At 36.7% G+C, this 18,757-nt stretch overlaps 3 protein-coding genes across 3 annotated transcripts; all 3 read left to right on the plus strand.

Annotated features, from left to right (window-relative positions):
• The first annotated feature begins 7,113 nt into the window (after positions 1-7,113).
• Positions 7,114-7,548, plus strand: LOC145095747 (uncharacterized). Its single transcript, XM_079033578.1, has one exon. It carries the CDS (start codon positions 7,114-7,116, stop codon positions 7,546-7,548), a length of 435 nt encoding a protein of 144 aa, XP_078889704.1.
• Positions 7,549-7,813: 265 nt separating this feature from the next.
• Positions 7,814-8,466, plus strand: LOC145095748 (uncharacterized). The gene is made up of 2 exons (XM_079033579.1): positions 7,814-8,072; positions 8,177-8,466. Exons 1-2 carry the CDS (start codon positions 7,814-7,816, stop codon positions 8,464-8,466), a joined length of 549 nt encoding a protein of 182 aa, XP_078889705.1.
• A 163-nt stretch (positions 8,467-8,629) lies between these two features.
• LOC145095749 (uncharacterized) lies at positions 8,630-9,094 on the plus strand. Its single transcript, XM_079033580.1, has one exon. It carries the CDS (start codon positions 8,630-8,632, stop codon positions 9,092-9,094), a length of 465 nt encoding a protein of 154 aa, XP_078889706.1.
• Positions 9,095-18,757: the final 9,663 nt, after the last annotated feature.

Below are 18,757 nucleotides of genomic sequence, written 5' to 3' on the forward strand. Positions count from 1 at the left end.
TATACCCACCTTATAGACCGGCTTCGTGAATGAGGCCTACTAACGGTAAAACGACTTATTCTTATACATATATATACAATTAACCATTAATGTTATAAATAGTGTAAGTGTAGAATTTTAACTTTTAAAACTTCTAGGGGTTGGAATTAAAGTTTATTAAAGTGTGTGAAACTTTACAAATTCCAAAACTTGAGGGCAAGTTTTGAAACTATTCAAGACTAATTAATTCCATGATTTATGTGTTTAAAGTAGTTTTAATCCAAAAACTCTTCAAGTTCCATAACTTGAGGACAAGTTATGGAAGACTTTAAACTAATAAAAGAATTACTTTTCTTTATTTTATAACTTATGAAATTAATTAAGGTTACACTTTATTTATATATTTATTAATGAAGTGACTCTTGAACCTCCATAACTTAAGGACAAGACTCTTCATCTTTTGTAACCATCCAAGACTTTTCATTTCATAACTTATGAATTAAAGGTTCATAACTTATGTGTTTTAAGTGTGTGTTAAAGAAAAGTGACCTTTGGATATCCATAACTTGAGGACAAATTATGGACTCCATTAAAACACATAAATGATCAAGAATTAATTCTAAACAATTCAGCAAATAATTCCTATCATCTTCTAAATTCATAAGAACATGAACATGATCATCAAAATTTCAAGAATTATATGAATACATAAAGTCATGGAATTTTGATTATAACTTTGAAATTGGTCCACCATCATCATTACCACATCAAAAACAGGTTTTATGAGTCCAAAACAGTTTAAGGTAATGATTCTAGACCAATTCCAGCACCAAAACCCGAAGATATGCTGTCTGGCGTTCCAACTCGTTGAGTGCATGAACCAATTCGCCAAGTTGGATGAGTTTTTCCTTGGACTCGTCGAGTCCCTTCATGGACTCGGCGAGTCAGCTGTGCAGACAGCATAAAATCTTCGATTTTCAGCAATTTGTATCAAGTATTCAAACAAGCAAGCCTAGGCTCTGATACCACTGTTGGGTTTTGAGCAATCTAACACTTCCTAAGTGTGCATGCAACCCTAATAAACCTTGGATCTATGTTTGTCTAAATACATGCAAAATAATAATTTTTCCAAGGTTCATAACCTATCTAACATGGCATGGGGTACTTTTAAACATAAAAGAATTAGATGAGATTACATACCTTTTGATGATGAGTTCAATTCCTAAGGAGTTTGAGGGCCAAGCACCAACAGTGTGAATGCCTCAAATGGAATCACAAATCACCACAAACTCTTGGAAAACTTTGAGAGAGTACACACACTTGTAATTTTCGGCCATACACAAGCACACACACTAGTGCCACTAGTGGCTATTTCATGCAACATAAGCATGCTTATATAGTGTACATGATTAGGGTGAAACCCTAATAACCCATGACCTTTCCTTTTCCAAGGATCCATGGGTTAAAAGCTCCATGGATCATCCATGGACTTCCATATAAGCCTAGCCCAATAACTAATGAGTATTAGCCCACACCATATAAAACAATAGCCCACAATTTAATTAGTCTTCCTTTTAATCTTTAAATTAATTCATAATTAATTTAAGACTAACACTAATTAAATAACTTCATATTAATATATTATAATATATTAATAAACATGTGTATAACTCTCATAAAATTATCCATAAATAGTTTGGATGAAATGCAACCCAAATGGACCATGCCGGGTCGGGTCAAGTATATACCAAATAAGTTATGGACTTAGACACCTTATCCAACAGTTTTACATACATTTTCAATACTTACAATTTACATACAATTTCAATACATACGATTTACATACATTTTCAATACTTACAAATTCTTACATACAAATTAAGACACTAAAATACTTATGATCTCACCAGCTTCAAAGCTGATACTCGCTTTCAAAATTACTTGTATCCTCAGGTCATCAATAGACAGGTACCGATGCAAGGTTTAGAGAAGATGGAGCTTGTTCAAGACTCATCTTTCATTTTGATTTATGCTTTAGTGTCTATTATAATTTGACAGAACACACTTGTATAATAATTATATTATTAATGCAATGGATGATGTTGTTGTTTGTTTACTACTTTTCATTGTTGTGATACTGTACATGACGTCCTCCGCCCCAGAACCTTTCCGCCGTTCTTGGTTTTGGGGTGTGACAGAGTGGTATCAGAGCATTGTTTATAGTGAATTAAGTATATCAACCCATAAAAGATATACTAACTATAAATACATAAGGGATTAAAAATACTCTGACCAAGAGTTTATACTTTAAAGAATAAAATATTTAATAAAGTATACGTGCCTGCATTCATACTAAAATCAATGTCACTAGGACAGTACAAAAGAATTACTATTGTTGGGCAACACAGGTGGGCTTAGAGACATATGGTCAAAACTGGGAAGATATAGCCTGATCACCTATATTATCCGAGGGTTGACTAGCATGTGCCTAAGTTTAATTGTGTGGTTGCAACAAGTCTAAAATCTTACCAACCCTACCACAATGAGAACAGTAGAACATAACATTAAACTTAAAATACTATAGGAGTATTTGGTGTTACTATAAGTACGTTATACTTGAGAACTAAAACGGGATCTTCATTACCAAGTTGATAGTTGCTAAGTGGATACACTAAGGCTATATGTAATTAGGATGTTATTGACTTAGAATCTGTGAAAATTTTACTTTACCCCTATTCCGTGTGAATTTAGAGTTAAGGTCACTTATTCGAAGGCCTATCCTGTTTAGATTACATATAACTAGTATGCACTTCACAAAGAGCGATGTAACTAACGGAGATTTTCTAAATAATTATGTAGATAGTTCATCTAATAATTATTTTCTTACCCAAATTCTCGCGTAGATAACATGGCTGGACTCCATCCCCATGGTAACCCGTACCTCCCGAATGAGGTCATTGCTGGATGGTTTGAAGAAGAACCAGAGAATGATCAGCCTATCCTTTTGAATGATCACCATGATGAAGACCTTTCAGACGATGATAAATCCGAACCCGAGGTTGAGAACCTACCCCAGGCAGCTGCCGTTCCAATTCCTAACCCTCGTCCGACTTTTCATGGCCCGACGCCTGTGTGGGTGGAATGCTTGGAAACATGGAGCCAAGGACAAGATCAGCCCATGCCATTTAATGGTAACCGAAGCTTTTATGACCTGAGTAATGGGGGCTCAGCATACAGAATCTTGCAAATCTTGGTCCCCAGAGTGGCCCGAAATGAGATTCAGGGTAGGACAACCCTACATCAGATTACCGAAGTTGTCGCCGATGAGAGAATGCATACTCTCCGCACCATTCGTCTAGAAGATGCTCGCGAGAGATCAGAGAGAAACCATGAAACCCTGCTGGAAGCACTGGCCGAATCACGAGCCGAAGTCATGGAACTCCGCGTACGCCAGAGGGTGTACGAAAGGCACCTACTTGATATGGAACGTCAACTGGCTAAACTGAGAGTTTACCAGAGGGATGACCGTCGCCAGTAGTAGATGTTTTACTTTATTGTCCTTGTTAGAAGGAATCATTGTTCTGTCTTTGTCCAATGTGGCATTTTCTATGAAATTATCTTGTACTGTAAGTACTTTTGGTTAGGTCTTTATGCTGTCAAGAACTATCTTCTGTAGATATGACGTAAGACCCTTTGCAAGGTCATTTTCCTGAACTTTTACGTCATGAATATCCAAGATATTGACAGTCGGCTAACTTCTGTGTCATTTCCTTTAATCAAGTACTCTCATTATACTTTCATTGGATTCTATCTGAAACCTGCTTTAGTCAAGTCATTGGACTATAGTAATTTAGCTCCAGAGACATTTCCAAGTCTCTTTTAGTGGTTGGATCCTGTTATTCACCAACCCACGATACCTCGGCTTGAACGACAAACGTCTTGAGACCATTCTACAAACTCACTTCCATTCCATGCTAGGACTGCATCGTAGGGATGTAGGTCAAACGTTCACGATCATACCTCCAATCCGTACTAGGACTGCATCATAGGGATGTAGGTCAACCTTTCGACAACATACTCTTACTCTTTGTTGAGCAATCGAAGTACATCTAGGGTCATCTAGAATCGCTCACAAATCCTTATCTTTCGTGTTACAAAATCATGTCGTCATCCGGAAGCAATCAGTCGAACAACGAAACCTCTACCTTTCCTATGGACGCCGCTACCTTTCAAACCGTAGTTACAACTGCCGTGATGGCTGCCGTGACAGCTGTCCTTGCGCACCGTAGTGCTATCAGCACAATCAATGCTAATGATGGGATTGAAGTTTCCAATCGTGGTATCCATCCAGGAAGTCGCCAAACAGTAACAATCACAGGCTCGCAAAGCCGAAAGACAGAGAACAAGAAACGAAAGCGTCAAGCCCAGAAAGAACACAAGAAATCCCAAAAACTTGCCATGCAACAGCAACAAGTGGAAACCCCTGCCATTCTGCCACTTATTTTAGATTTCATCCTCGAAGTCTACTGCTCGATCCTGAAAAAGCTCTGGGTAATGCTCTATCATCTCGTCCTTCAACCTCCACATCCATTTCGAGCCCTTTCGGTGCTGCCATTAAACCTTTACCAGCTCGACCCGCTTGTTCCTCAGATGCTTCGACTTCCGGTCGAGGATCACCTCAGGCTGCTCAATGTAGTTCAGGTTGTCATCCACCTGGATATCCTCCAGAGGTATCACTGCCGAGTCGTCCACCAAGCACTTCCGCAGCTGGGAGACATGAAAAGTGTTTTGGATCTGACTAAGTTCCACTGGCAGATCCAGCCTATACGCTGCCTTGCCCACCCGCGCTATAACCCTGAAGGGTCTAATATACCTGGGGCTCAGCTTGCCCCGCTTCCTGAATCGGATGATGCCAATCCATGGCGACATCTTCAGGAGAACCATATCCATGACCTGAAACTCCAGGTCTGAACAACGCTTGTCGGTATAGCTTTTCTGCCGACTCTGAGTGGTCTGAAGCCTGCTCTTGACCTGCTGAATCCTTTCTGTCATCTTGAACACCACTTCGCTGCTCCCCATGACCCTCTGGCCCACCTCACCCCAACGTATCGGGGCCCTGTACTTCCTCCCGTATAACATCTCAAAGGAAGGACGATCGATACTCGCGTGGTAGCTGTTGTTGTAGGAGAACTCAACTAATGGAAGATAGGTATCCCAACTACCACTGAAGTCCAACACGCATGCCCGCAACATATCCTCTAGTGTCTGGATGGTCCGCTCGCTCTGGCCATCCGTCTGTGGGTGAAAAGCGGTGCTAAAGGGTAGACAAGTACCTAACTCGTCATGGAATTTCTTCCAAAATCTGGAAGTAAACCGCACATCTCTGTCAGAAATCATGGAGACTGGCACTCCATGCCGAGCCACCACCTCCCGATTGTAGATGTCGGCCAGCTTCTCGGCCGATATAATCTCCTGGATCGATATGAAATGGGTACTCTTGGTCAATCGATCCATGATGACCCATATGGAATCTACTCCCCGCGCGGTCCTGGGAAGTTTGGTGATGAAATCCATGGTAATATCTTCCCATTTCCACATGGGAATATCTAACGGCTGCATCTTGCCGCGTGGTCTCTGATGCTTGGCCTCTTGACCTTCCTGCAGGTCAAGCACCGCTCCACATACCATGCTATATCCCGCTTCATGCAGGGCCACCAATAGTCAAGACGAAGATCTCTATACATCTTCGTCGCCCCGGGATGAATGGAGAATCGGGACTTGTGCGTGGTATGGAACCCACACCCTGTGGTGTAGTGTCAATAACCCTTGGCTATCATAGTCGAAAGAGGAAACCTGACCCACTATACGTTCGCTTTTCCAATGTTCCTCCTTTATAGCCTCCTGCTGGGCCTCTCGGATCTGCTCCAACAGTGGAGTCACTACTGTCATCCGCATGCAAAAGCGTTGATCGACACTGCCTTACGGATAAGCACATCGGCCACTACATTAGCCTTCCCCGGGTGGTAAAGGAACTTGAAATCATAATCCTTCACCACATCTAACCACCAACGTTGCCTCATGTTCAGATTCGGCTGATCCATGAGGTATCTCAGACTCTTATGTTCCGTGTAGATGGTACATCGAACCCCATAGAGATGGCACAATTACAAACAAAGCTAATTAGCTAAAGGATTGAAGATGCAATTTCTCCTTTCTTGATTAACAAAATGGACTTGATCATTCATCAAGCCCTAGAATGAAGCAAGTAAGTTTTGCCAATTCATTTAGGTATTTGAAATTGATATTTTTTTTGTAGTTATTGATTGACTTGGGTGAAATTGATATGTTTTATTGAAGTTATATTGTTTGCTCAGGTTATATTGCTATGTTTTTATTGAATTTATTGTTTGATTAGGTGAAATTTCTATGTTTTATTGAATTTTTTGTTTGATTAGGTGAAATTTCTATGTCTTATTGAAGTTATTGTTTGATTAGGTGTAATCGTTATGTTTTTATAGGTTAAACTAAGTGGTTTTTTTTACCAAAAGACAAAGAACTAATCCTAAAGAAAGTGGTGAAAAATGTGGTGAAGAATGTTCACAAATACCAATCACCAATCAATCATTCCCTTACGTTTCTAATTCTAATGTAACTGCACAAAAACCAATCACCAATCAATCAATCCCTTCGGTTTCTAATGCAACTCCACAAATGCCATGCTTTAATCAACCTAATGATAATGTTGACTTGAAAGATCTTCCAAAGACAAAGCGGATAGGCCGAAGATTACAAGTTACAACTCAAATATAAGAGATGATGTAAGAAGAGCATATTTGCTTCAAGGACCTTGTCAAATAAGGGCACATAAGTTTCCAAAAAGAAAATAGGTGATAGATTTAGAAGATTTGTTCCTTCACGGTTTGATATTTTGATTGGTTGGAATATATTGTGAAAAATAATAGAGCATATTTTTTATATTGTTATGTGTGTGAGACCTCATGAATCAAAAAAAGAGGGAGAGATGCATTTGTTTCCCAAGTTTTTGATACTTGGAATAAAAAAGATGCATTTCGGACTCATGTGGGTAGTGTTGATTGTTTACACAACAAAGCAAAAGAAACGTGCGAATTTTTAATGAGGGAAAAACAAGCTATTAATGTAGTCTTGAGGAGGCAAACCGAAGTGGAGGACCATAAATACAAAGCTCGATTACATGTTTCTATTATTGTTGTTAGACTTTTATTGAAAATCGGTTTACCGTTTTGTGGTCATGACAAGTCGGTTAACCCGAAAAATAAAGGGCTTTACATTGAAGTGTTAAAATCCATTCGAGAGACTAGTGAAGATATTTTCAACAATACTTTAGAAAATGCTCCTAAAAACAATCAACTGATTTCCATTAAAATTCTAAATGCACTAGTGCAATGTTTTGCACAAGAAGTATTTTTGTGTATTCAGGAAGAGATTGGTCAAGATGTATTTGCTTTATTGGTTGATGAATCTAGTGATGTTTCAAAAAAGGAACAAAGGGCTATTGTTTTGCGTTATGTCGATAGTCTGGCTTTATGAAGGATAGATTCATTGGACTAGTGCACGTGAATGATACATCCTCTTTGACACTAAAAAACACCATAAATGAAGTACTTACAAGTAATAAGTTGAGTTTCAGTCAGATAATTTATTCTTTACTTTTTTGTTATGTCAATTTAATTTAATTCAGTTTATGTGTTGTATACATATGTATATATATATATATATATATATATATATATATATATATATATATAAATTGATCTAATAGATAAGAGGACAAGGTTATGATGGGGCTAACAATATGCGAGGGGAATTGAATGGTTTGAAAGCTTTGATATTAGAAGAGAATGACACAACTTTTTATGTACATTGTTTTGCACATCAACTTCAATTAGTGGTTGTAGCAAAGAAGCATGATCGTGTTAGAGACTTTTTTGAGAAAATTTCATTGGTGGTTAATGTTGTTTTTGCCTCGTGTAAAAGAAAATACTTACTACGGGAACAAGGAAGAGAAGGGTGTAAAAAGGCTTGTGTAGTGGTGAACTTGAAAACGGAAGAGGGTTAAATTAAGAGACTACACTTGTTCGAGCGGGAGACACAAGATGGGTTTCACATTTCAACACACTCATAAGTTTGATGAAGTTGTTTCTGGATGTTCTTGTAGTTTTAGATTTTGTGAAAGAGGAGGGATGGTCATTGGCAAACCATCAACAAGCGTCCAAAATCTTAGGATATTTTAAATCATATGAGTTCATGTTTTACTTACATATGATGTATGATATTTTACGCCTCACAGGTACAATGTTAAAGCAACTTCAAAGAAAAGATCTAGACATTTTAGAAGCAGCTTCGATGGTTAGAGGAACAATGAAGGCATTGCAATCTTTTAGAAACACAGGGTTTGCGAGAATTTTGTCAAAAAGTATCCTCTTTTTGTCAAGTACACAAAATTGATACATTAGATATGGAAGTGTTGTATATTGTTGCGATAAACCGTAAGACTATAAAGACTAATAGATTTTATTTTGAGATTGAAATCTTCAACACGGTGGTAGATATGCAACTTACAGAATATCGGGACCGATTTAGTAAAACAAGCACCTAGTTAGTAAAATACATGGGTGCTTTGAGCCCTTGTGATTCATTTGCACAATTTGACAAATCAAAGTTGTTGAAGTTAGGTAAGTCATACAAGTATGACTTTGATGATTCAGATATGATAGACCTTGATGGACAATTTGAGATATTTTATAACTCTTGCATCAAAGATGAGCGCTTCACTAGTTTGAAAGGAATTTCCGACCTTTCTCGTTTGATGGTTAGTACAGGGAAGCATCAGTCTTATCCTTTGGTTTATAAACTTTTAAAGTTGGCTTTGATATTACCTGTAGCGACCGTAAGTGTAGAAATATGTTTTTCAAAGATGAAGCTCTTGAAGACTGACTTGCGCAACAAAATTGGCGATGACTTTTTGAACGATGCATTGCTTTGTAATGTTGACACCGAAGCACTTACGAAAGTTGAAAATGAAAAAGTAATGGAGAGGTTTCAAAAGATGTCTGCACGAATAAGAAAAACTTAAATTGTAATAGATCGTTGTTATATTATGTTTTGTATTATGTTTAACTAGAAAAAATTGTATTAGACGTTTTATATTATGTTTGATCGAAAAAAATTATGTTTTCTATTATCTTTGACCGGAGTAAAACAATTGTGCAACCCCTACTACTAATTCCTGCGTACGCCCCTGACAATTAATGGGATTTCTAGGTTACAATAAAACATAAAACAATGCAATGAAATACATAAAACAACTTATGGGCACATGCAACCTAGATATATGCCTTTTTTCATTATAACAACATACTATCAAAACCAATCTAATCTATTTATCTACAATCATAAATCAGATTAATAAACTTACTATTGAGCGTCAGTGCTACCGGTAGATCTAAAACCGCTTGGTCTAAGAAAGGGCGCAACCTTACCCATTAGCGCGTTCAGCCCTCGAAGACCAGACATTAGAGCGTCATTTCTGACCCCTAACAACCCCCTATAAGTCCCTGATTTGCTTGTGTATCAATCCGATCCGTTTGATAGTGCGAAATCCCAATCAAACGGATGATACTGGATCAAATTAGAAGAGAAGGAGAAGAAAATAATATAAATGTTGTTGAATTGGTGATATGAATGAAGTTCCCTTACAAGATTCACACACACTTTTGCTCCTTTCTCTCTCTTCTCTTATGTCCTCTACTCTCACCGTAAACCCACATGCACCCCTCAACCTATATATATATATATATATATATATATATATATATATATATATATATATATATATATATATATATATATATATATATATATATATATATATATATATATATATATGAGACATGGGCCGTGAACAGGTTCACGGTCGTAAACACAACCGTAAACACATATAACATCACAGAAAAATACAATTGCCTAGAAAAACAAAGTATAAACCATATTTTTGACCTAACAATCTCTCCCTTGGTTTATAGGTTTCTTTTCTAATTTACCAAACAAGCTCCTCCTAAAAAGTAACTGACTTTTCTTGTCAATCTTCATTTGGAGCTTGGCTTCTGCTTTAATCTTCGATGACTTCACAACTTCAAGATGAACTTGATGAATCTTCAATAAATGACTTTATCTTTAGCAGTTGGGATTTTCTTCAGAATTTGACATTGAACGCACATTGGGTGAGGAGGCTTGATGTACTGATTCTTGAAAGATAGTGCCTTCAGCTTGAGAATCTTCATAGAGAATAGAGATATCAAATCTTCTAGATCACTTCAGCAGGTACAAGATAGCGACAAATTGATTGAGGAAGATTCAATGCAATCTGTCACATAACCTTCAAGTACAGCTTCACCTTGCTTCTGGGGTAGAAGGATTGAATGTTGAAAGAATAATCTTCATTTGTTGCTCCTTCGAATGAGAATTCTCCGATGATCACGGATGAAGCCTTGGCTCAAAAATTCTCCAATACAGTCTCCATGAGTATTATATACATCTAAATTCACTTTTCAAGATAAAACAAAACTAAAAGAAAACTTAGCACACAATATTTTTGAATATTTCATATTTTCTAGAAAAATAAAAAAACTATTTTTGGATTTTTAATTTTCTGTTTTTTTTTGATTTTTTTTGTTTGATTTTTGATATTTTTAATTCTCCCCCTAAATTTGTGCATAGAGGAAAACTATGAACAAATTTAATAGAAACATAAATAATAACTAGATTTAAAGAATTTTGAGATCAATGTTTTGAGACAGTCTTAACTTTGTTTATCAGTACCTTCACCTTCATGAATAGATCTAGTCAATTGTCGGTATTGTGGTCCACTTAAACACGTAGGATATCGACAAACTTTTCTAAATAAACCATTTAGCTGACGACGACCACGGGTATTGTTGTCCACTGAAATCAAGCAACGAGATCTACAGACAACCTCTAAATGGTTCAATCTTAGTTGCACTAGAACGTGTTTCCCACTTCCCAATATACCTGGTTATCAAGAACTTTCTAAGGACTCCTTACTTTAGGTGAATAGACAATTATTAAGGAGGAAGTTAGATTTAGAGATAGATACATATGTTGTGTCCCAGGTCGGATCTCTTTCAATCACGCAAAGGGGTCAACATATGACTAACAGAGATAGAGGGTTATAGAGATAGTAGGGTGCATATGTTGTGTCCCACGTCGGATCTTCCGATCACGCAGAAGGGACAACATATGGCTAACAGAAAGAAAAAATTTCATAGATAAAGAGGTGTGTAGAAATAGAGTTGCATATGTTGCATTCCAGGTATGATATGTTCCAATCATGCAGATGATGCAACATATGTCTGACAGATAGAAAGCAAGAAAATAATTTCGTACAGACCTACTTTATCAAAACCCCCTAGTCGCCTTATCAGAACCAGAATTAAGGACATAAGTCCGTACATCAAGGAAAAGTTGAACAATTGTTCTAAATGCGTATTAATTTAGTGTATCTTGTGGGTTCCCATGTCTATCTCACTGCCCAATCTACCCGAGCGTCGTATGGTCAGTCCAAATAATCCTATCTAAATCCACACTATCAAATCCTTCGTGCCTACCAGCACACTGAACATAGAGTCTAGACAATTCAGATTCAGTCCCTTACACATGTTTAGACTACCCGTTATCGCTTTTTTGATATCACTTCCCAATAAAACCTACTAATGAAAAACTATAAGAAAATAAAACATTGTCTTCTAAACGAATCACTGTAAGATAAACTCAAGAGTATAGAGAAGAAAACTCAAACTGTAAGTCACCGAGTGAATTTTCATCCAGAAGGTTTGAGAACAACATGCATAATCTCAGAACAGATCCAATAATTCTTAAAGTCGTTAAGCAGAAAACCCCATGAGTGATCCTTTTCTTTCTTCCTTTCCCTTAATGGACATATACTCTCAAACTCATAATTGTTAGGTCATTTATTATGGTTTGGGCTAGGCAATCATATGTATAGGTCATATTAAGTTCATGGTCATGTTTTGCTTATTTTATCTATGTTTACGGTTGTGTATGTGTGTACGGTCGTAAACCTATTTTCGGCCAACTACGCCCTATATATAGGACTTTTCAGAGTTGTGTCAGGGTTGTTGATGAATCAGAGAGTGTCATAGAGTTTACGGTTCGAGTATGTAACCAAGGTTTATTTGACGTTTACTTGATATAAAACGTGTGCATGCTTGGATTAATCTGTCTGCTACTCAATTCTTGATTTGTTTGATTGTTAACTGTTTGATCACTGGTTCGGATTCTCAGTTTTAGGGACCTTACAATTGGTATCAGAGCCATCATTTCCCTTCTTTACTGTTGTAGACCTCCAGAAATCTTTGATTAGACTTTGATAAATTGCAAGATTCAGGGTTAAAGCTGTAGCCAAGCAACATTCCTTCAAGCCATGAATCATGGAATTGAATTCACTATGTGCAACAGGAGGATCAACCAATAAGATCGCCGGATTGTGACTTTCTGCAAATTTAATTTCTGCCATTTTGACCTACATGAACCGAGCCAAGTGAGAAAACAAATTATTCGGATAATAAGGCATATGTTTTGTTCAAAAAGATTCAATTTGGCTTTAATTTCCAAAAAAAAATGAGTTTTCGGCTGAAAAAGGGGTTTATGACCGTAAGCCCTTCAATGGACGTAAACGCCGACGGTTCAATTTTTCCGACTAATGCATCGATTCAAGGTTGTTTTTCTGTTAGAACAACTTTTTGATGGTCGGAATGTGCATACCTACAAGATGGAACAATCAATTTTGAGATTTAAACACAATTTTTGATGAGTTGATGTTCAGTCAATGAGAGAATTAGAGGGAGTTTACGGCGGTAAATTAGAAATGGAGCATAAATTGTTTATAGTAGGAAACTGTAGCATTTATACCAAACCCATGACCTGATACAAGAACCCATGTGCTACACCACTTCAATTCCAAGTCCAGTACAACAAATTATTAAAAATAATATATTTTGAGGATTTTAAAAATAAAATAAAATAAAATAAAATAAAAATTTAAACTAAAATAATAATAAAAACTAATTTAAATTTAATATTTTAAAATTTTTTAACTATAGCAAAAAAAATAAAATAAATAAATAACGATAAAATTGAATTAAAAAATGAAATAACACTAATTTCTCTTTAACGAAAGCTAATAGTATATTGTGAGTGTGGTATCAAAGTTCTTAGATAGCCTGAATTTGGAGATAAATTTCAAACATCAGCTGAAGGCTCAATTGATACTCAGATCCCTGTAATTGCCCCAACCACTACATAAACTTTTGAACAGTCCACTAATGCGCTATTCAGAACCATAACGGTTTTTACCGTTTTGAAAAGGAACATGAACAAGCTCCGCCTCGAATCACTATTAAGCGAGGAGGGAGAACGGTCATGAAGACAAAACCACCTTTCTTAATGGAAGTTTGGCTGAAGATGTTTACATGTGTTAGCTTGAGGGTTTTATCATTACATAATACCCTAATAGAGTGTGTAAGCTTGGGAAATCCATCTATAGATTGAAACAAGCACCTCGTAGATGGAATCTTTGTTTCGATGAGAAAGTCAAAAAGTTTGGCTTATCGAGGAGTGAAGATGAATCTTGTGTATATGTCAAGGCTAGTGGGAGTATAGTTAGCTTTTTGGTATATATGTGGATGACATACTACTCATAGGAAATGACATCCCAACCTTGTAGGAAGTGAAGTCCTGGCTTGGAAACTGTTTCGCTATGAAAGACCTAGGAGAAGTTGCCTATATTCTAGGGATAAGGATTCTGAGAGACCGGAGTAAAAGACTAATTGGACTTAGTTAGAGTAGCTACTTGGATAAGGTGATGAAGAGGTTCCGCATGCAAAATTTCAAGAAAGGAGAATTACCCATCCATAGTAATGCCTGACCGAGTAAAACTCAGAGGCCGAGTACCGAGGTTGAGATAGCAGAAATGAGTTGAGTACCTTATGCTTCTGCAGTAGGCACGATCATGTATGCTATGACCTGTACTCGTCCTGATGTGGCCTTTGCCTTGAGCATCATTAGAAAATATAAGGGGAATCCTGGCAAGGCTCACTGGACCGCGGTAAAGAATATCCTTCAGTACCTGCAGAGGACTAAGGACTGGGTCCTTACCCTCGGTGGAAGTGATGACTTGAGAGTTGTAGGGTATAGTGATGCTAGCTTCTAGACTGATAGGGATAATTTCCGCTCTCAGTCAGACTGGGTCTTTACCTTAAACGGAGGAGCAATTACTTGGAAAAGTTCCAAGCAGGAGACAGTGGAAGATTCAACTTGCGAATTAGAGTATATAGCGGCAAGCGAGGCAGCAAAGGAGGCAATATGGCTGAAGAACTTCATTGGAGACCTTGGAGTTGTACCAACTATAAAGGAGCCAATGGAAATTTTATGTGATAGTGAAAGTGCAGTTGCCTTAGCGAAAGAACCAAGGGATCATGGGAGATCCAGACACATCGACAGAAAATACCATTTCGTTAGACATCGAATAGAAGAAGGACTCCTCGTTGCAAGGAAGATATCATCAGATGAGAACCCGACAGATCCCCTCACGAAGGGACTGGGTGGGGTTAAGCATCTACAACATGCGAGGCGAATAGGATTGTAGGATGATATTAGTTTTAGTACTTAGATAGCTCTGAAATTTGTAAAGTGTAATTTGACATTTGATGATGAATAAAAGTTGTGTTTATTTATGAGTAAAGTGTTGCTATCTTTTGTCAATCATTTACTATATTTCTTTTGCATGTTTTGAATTCCAGAATATTTATGTTATTTATTACATATTATTCAAATTCTCCACAGTTAGTCATATGTTGGAAGTAGGTATGAATGAAGACTTTCATGAGTTAGTTGTAGCGGTCTAAGATGTTCGACATGGCTACAACACCCATGAGTGCTCATAAGTTATGAGTAATGGATTCAACCCACGCTCACTGGTATCACTTCATGGAATTTATCTCGAGTGATCGTGAGATGGTAATATCATATAAGTCTTCAAGCCTAGAGATATGACTTGTAACCTATGAGTTGATTATGCATTGATCATACGAAAACTCATTGGTAACTCGATGTTATAAAACGTGCTTTTTTGTGCGATTTAACAAGTAGTAGAACAAACATATGAGTCGAAGTTTAAATGGTCCTTCTTGGATTAGAAGCGATATCTTAGCCCCTCAATGATTTTGTTTGGACCTATGTACCGGGCCCGGTCAGAACTAAATTGATGTGTTTAATTAAGTTCTTTGCCAAACAAATCAGAAATCGAGAAACAAACTGCTAGATAATAAGTAAGACGTTGTTCCATGTATTTGTCCGGCTGATATCTAGAATAGAGGATTATATGATCACTTATCTTAAATGGCGTATCATCATCATCTAAGTTCCGACAGACCTTGAAAGAGCTATGATTGCTGATCGGTTCCGAAAGTCATACTTGCAGTTATAGTTATTAGATTTATCCAAGTGGGAGACTATTGGATAAGGTGTCTAAGTCCATAACTATTTCCGGTATGTACTTGACCCGGTTTGGCATGTTCCATTTGGGTTGCATGGCATCATGCATTTGGATAGACTAAAATGAGTGAAATAACAACTAATGTTTATTAATATATTATAAGTACTAATATAGTAATAGTATTATTTAATTAGTATTGATCAAGAATTAATTTAGAATTAATTAAGTGATCAAATAATAATAATTAAATATATGGGTTGATTGTGTAAATCATTCATACTTGTATAGTGGGCTAATGCTTAATAGATTATGAAGTTCGGCTAAAAACCATAGGATGCTCCATGGTGGTTATATAACCCATGGGTCATTGAAATGAAAGGTCATGACAATTAGGGTTTACATGGTGTATCCCTAATTGTAACACACTATATAAACCTCATGTTACACACCAAAATCGGCACCTAAGAGAACAAAGGAGGGCAAGTTGATTTCTAAGTGTTTTACATATCTCTCAAGGTTATTCCAAGTACATTTGGTGTTGTGTGAGACATTTTAGGCATCACACTTGGGATGCTAGGCTCAAAAGGTTTCAAGGAATCCAAATCACTTCAAGGTATGTATTTCTAGCAAACTTTTATGATTAAAGTTCCCCATGTATGCTAGATAGGATTAAGAACGTTGGAAATCAAAATTTGCATGTATTTTAGACAAACATAGATCCAAGGTTTCTAGGGTTGCATGTACACCTTAGGAGTGTTAGAGTGCTCAAAACCCTATAGAAAAATCATTTGGTGTCTTGGTGATGATTTTTACACCTATGTAGTGGAAAGTGATCCTAAAACTTATCAAGAAACGATTACTTCTTCTGAGGGACCTCAATGGAAAGAATCCATAAAAAATGAGGTAGAATCTATCTTACAAAAACACATATGGGAACTAGTGGACCTACTTCAAGGTAGCAAGCCACTGGGTTACCGCTGGATTTTTATGAGAACGATGAAACCTGATGGCAATATTGATAAATACAAGGCAAGACTAGTAATCAAAGGTTATAGACAAAATGAAGGTTGAGATTAATTTGATATGTATTCACCAGTAATGCGTATAACATCCATTAGATTAGTTCTTGCCATTGCATTTATTAGAAACCTGCAAGTTCATCAAATGGATGTGAAAACTGCTTTCCTAAATGGGAAGTCGGAAGAAGAAATTTATATGGAGCAACCTAAGGGCTTCATTACCTCGGGACATGAGAAAAAGGTTTATAAACTTGTTAAGTCTCTATATGGATTAAAAGAAGCTCCAAAACAATGGCATCAAAAGTTTGATCAAGTCATGATGGAAAGTGGCATCAGAATCAATGTATGTGATAAGAATATCTATTTGAAAAGCACCACTCATGTTTATGTCATCTTGTGTTTATATGTTGATAATATTTTATAACTCTTGCATTAAAGATGAGTGCTTCACTAGTTTGAAAGGAATTTCCGACCTTTCTCGTTTGATGGTTAGTACGGGGAAGCATCAGTCTTATCCTTTGGTTTATAAACTTTTAAAGTTGGCTTTGATATTACCTGTAGCGACCGTAAGTGTAGAAATATGTTTTTCAAAGATGAAGCTCTTGAAGACTGACTTGCGCAACAAAATTGGCGATGACTTTTTGAACGATGCATTGCTTTGTAATGTTGACACCGAAGCACTTACGAAAGTTGAAAATGAAAAAGTAATGGAGAGGTTTCAAAAGATGTCTGCACGAATAAGAAAAACTTAAATTGTAATGGATCGTTGTTATATTATGTTTTGTATTATGTTTAACTAGAAAAAATTGTATTAGACGTTTTATATTATGTTTGATCGAAAAAAATTATTTTTTCTATTATCTTTGACCGGAGTAAAACAATTGTGCAACCCCTACTACTAATTCCTGTGTCCGCCCCTGACAATTAATGGGATTTCTAGGTTACTATAAAACATAAAACAATGCAATGAAATACATAAAACAACTTATGGGCACATGCAACCTAGATATATGCCTTTTTTCATTATAACAACATACTATCAAAACCAATCTAATCTATTTATCTACAATCATAAATCAGATTAATAAACTTACTATTGAGCGTCAGTGCTACCGGTTGATCTAAAACCGCTTGGTGTTAGAAAGGGCGCAACCTTACCCATTAGCGCGTTCAGCCCTCCAAGTCCAGACATTTGATTGCAGAACTCCAGGACATCGTGCGAGGACTTGGCCGATGCCATTTCTGACCCCTAACAACCCCCTATAAGTCCCTGATTTTCTTGTGTATCAATCCGATCCGTGTGATAGTGCGGAATCCCAATCAAACGGATGATACTGGATCAAATTAGAAGAGAAGGAGAAGAAAATAATATAAATGTTGTTGAATTGGTGATATGAATGAAGTTCCCTTACAAGATTCACACACACTTATGCTCCTTTCTCTCTCTTCTCTTATGTCCTCTACTCTCTGCCGTAAATCCACCTGCACTCCTCAACATATATATATATATATATATATATATATATATATATATATATATATATATATATATATATATATATATATATATATATATGAGACATGGGCCGTGAACTGTTTACGACCGTAAACACATATAACATCATAGAAAAATACAATTGCCTAGAAAAAACAAAGTATAAACCATATTTTTGACCTAACAATCTCACCCTTGGTTTGTATCTTTCTTTTCTAATTGACCCAAGAAGCTCCTCCTAAAAAGTATCTAGATTTTCTTGTCAATCTTCATTTGGAGCTTGGCTTCAGCTTTAATCTTCGATGACTTCACAGGTTCAAGATGAACTTGATGAATCTTCAATAAATGACTTCATCTTTAGCAGTTGGGATTTTCTTCAGAATTTGACATTGAACGCACATTGGGTGAGGAGGCTTGATGTACTGATTCTTGAAAGATAGTGCCTTCAGCTTGAGAATCTTCATAGAGAATAAAGAGATCAAATCTTCTAGATCACTTCAGCAGGTACAAGATAACGACAAATTGATTGAGGAGGCTTCAATGCAATTTGTCACAAAACCTTCAAGTGCAGCTTAACCTTGCTTTTGAGGTTGAAGGATTGAATGTTGAAAGAATAATCTTCATTTCTTGCTCCTTCGAATGAGAATTCTTCGATGATCACGGATGAAGCCTTGGCTAAGAAATTCTCCA

Source organism: Lactuca serriola, chromosome 3 (assembly GCF_051521515.1).
Source record: "Lactuca serriola cultivar US96UC23 chromosome 3, Lser_US96UC23_V15, whole genome shotgun sequence".
Classification (NCBI taxonomy): Eukaryota; Viridiplantae; Streptophyta; class Magnoliopsida; order Asterales; family Asteraceae; genus Lactuca; species Lactuca serriola.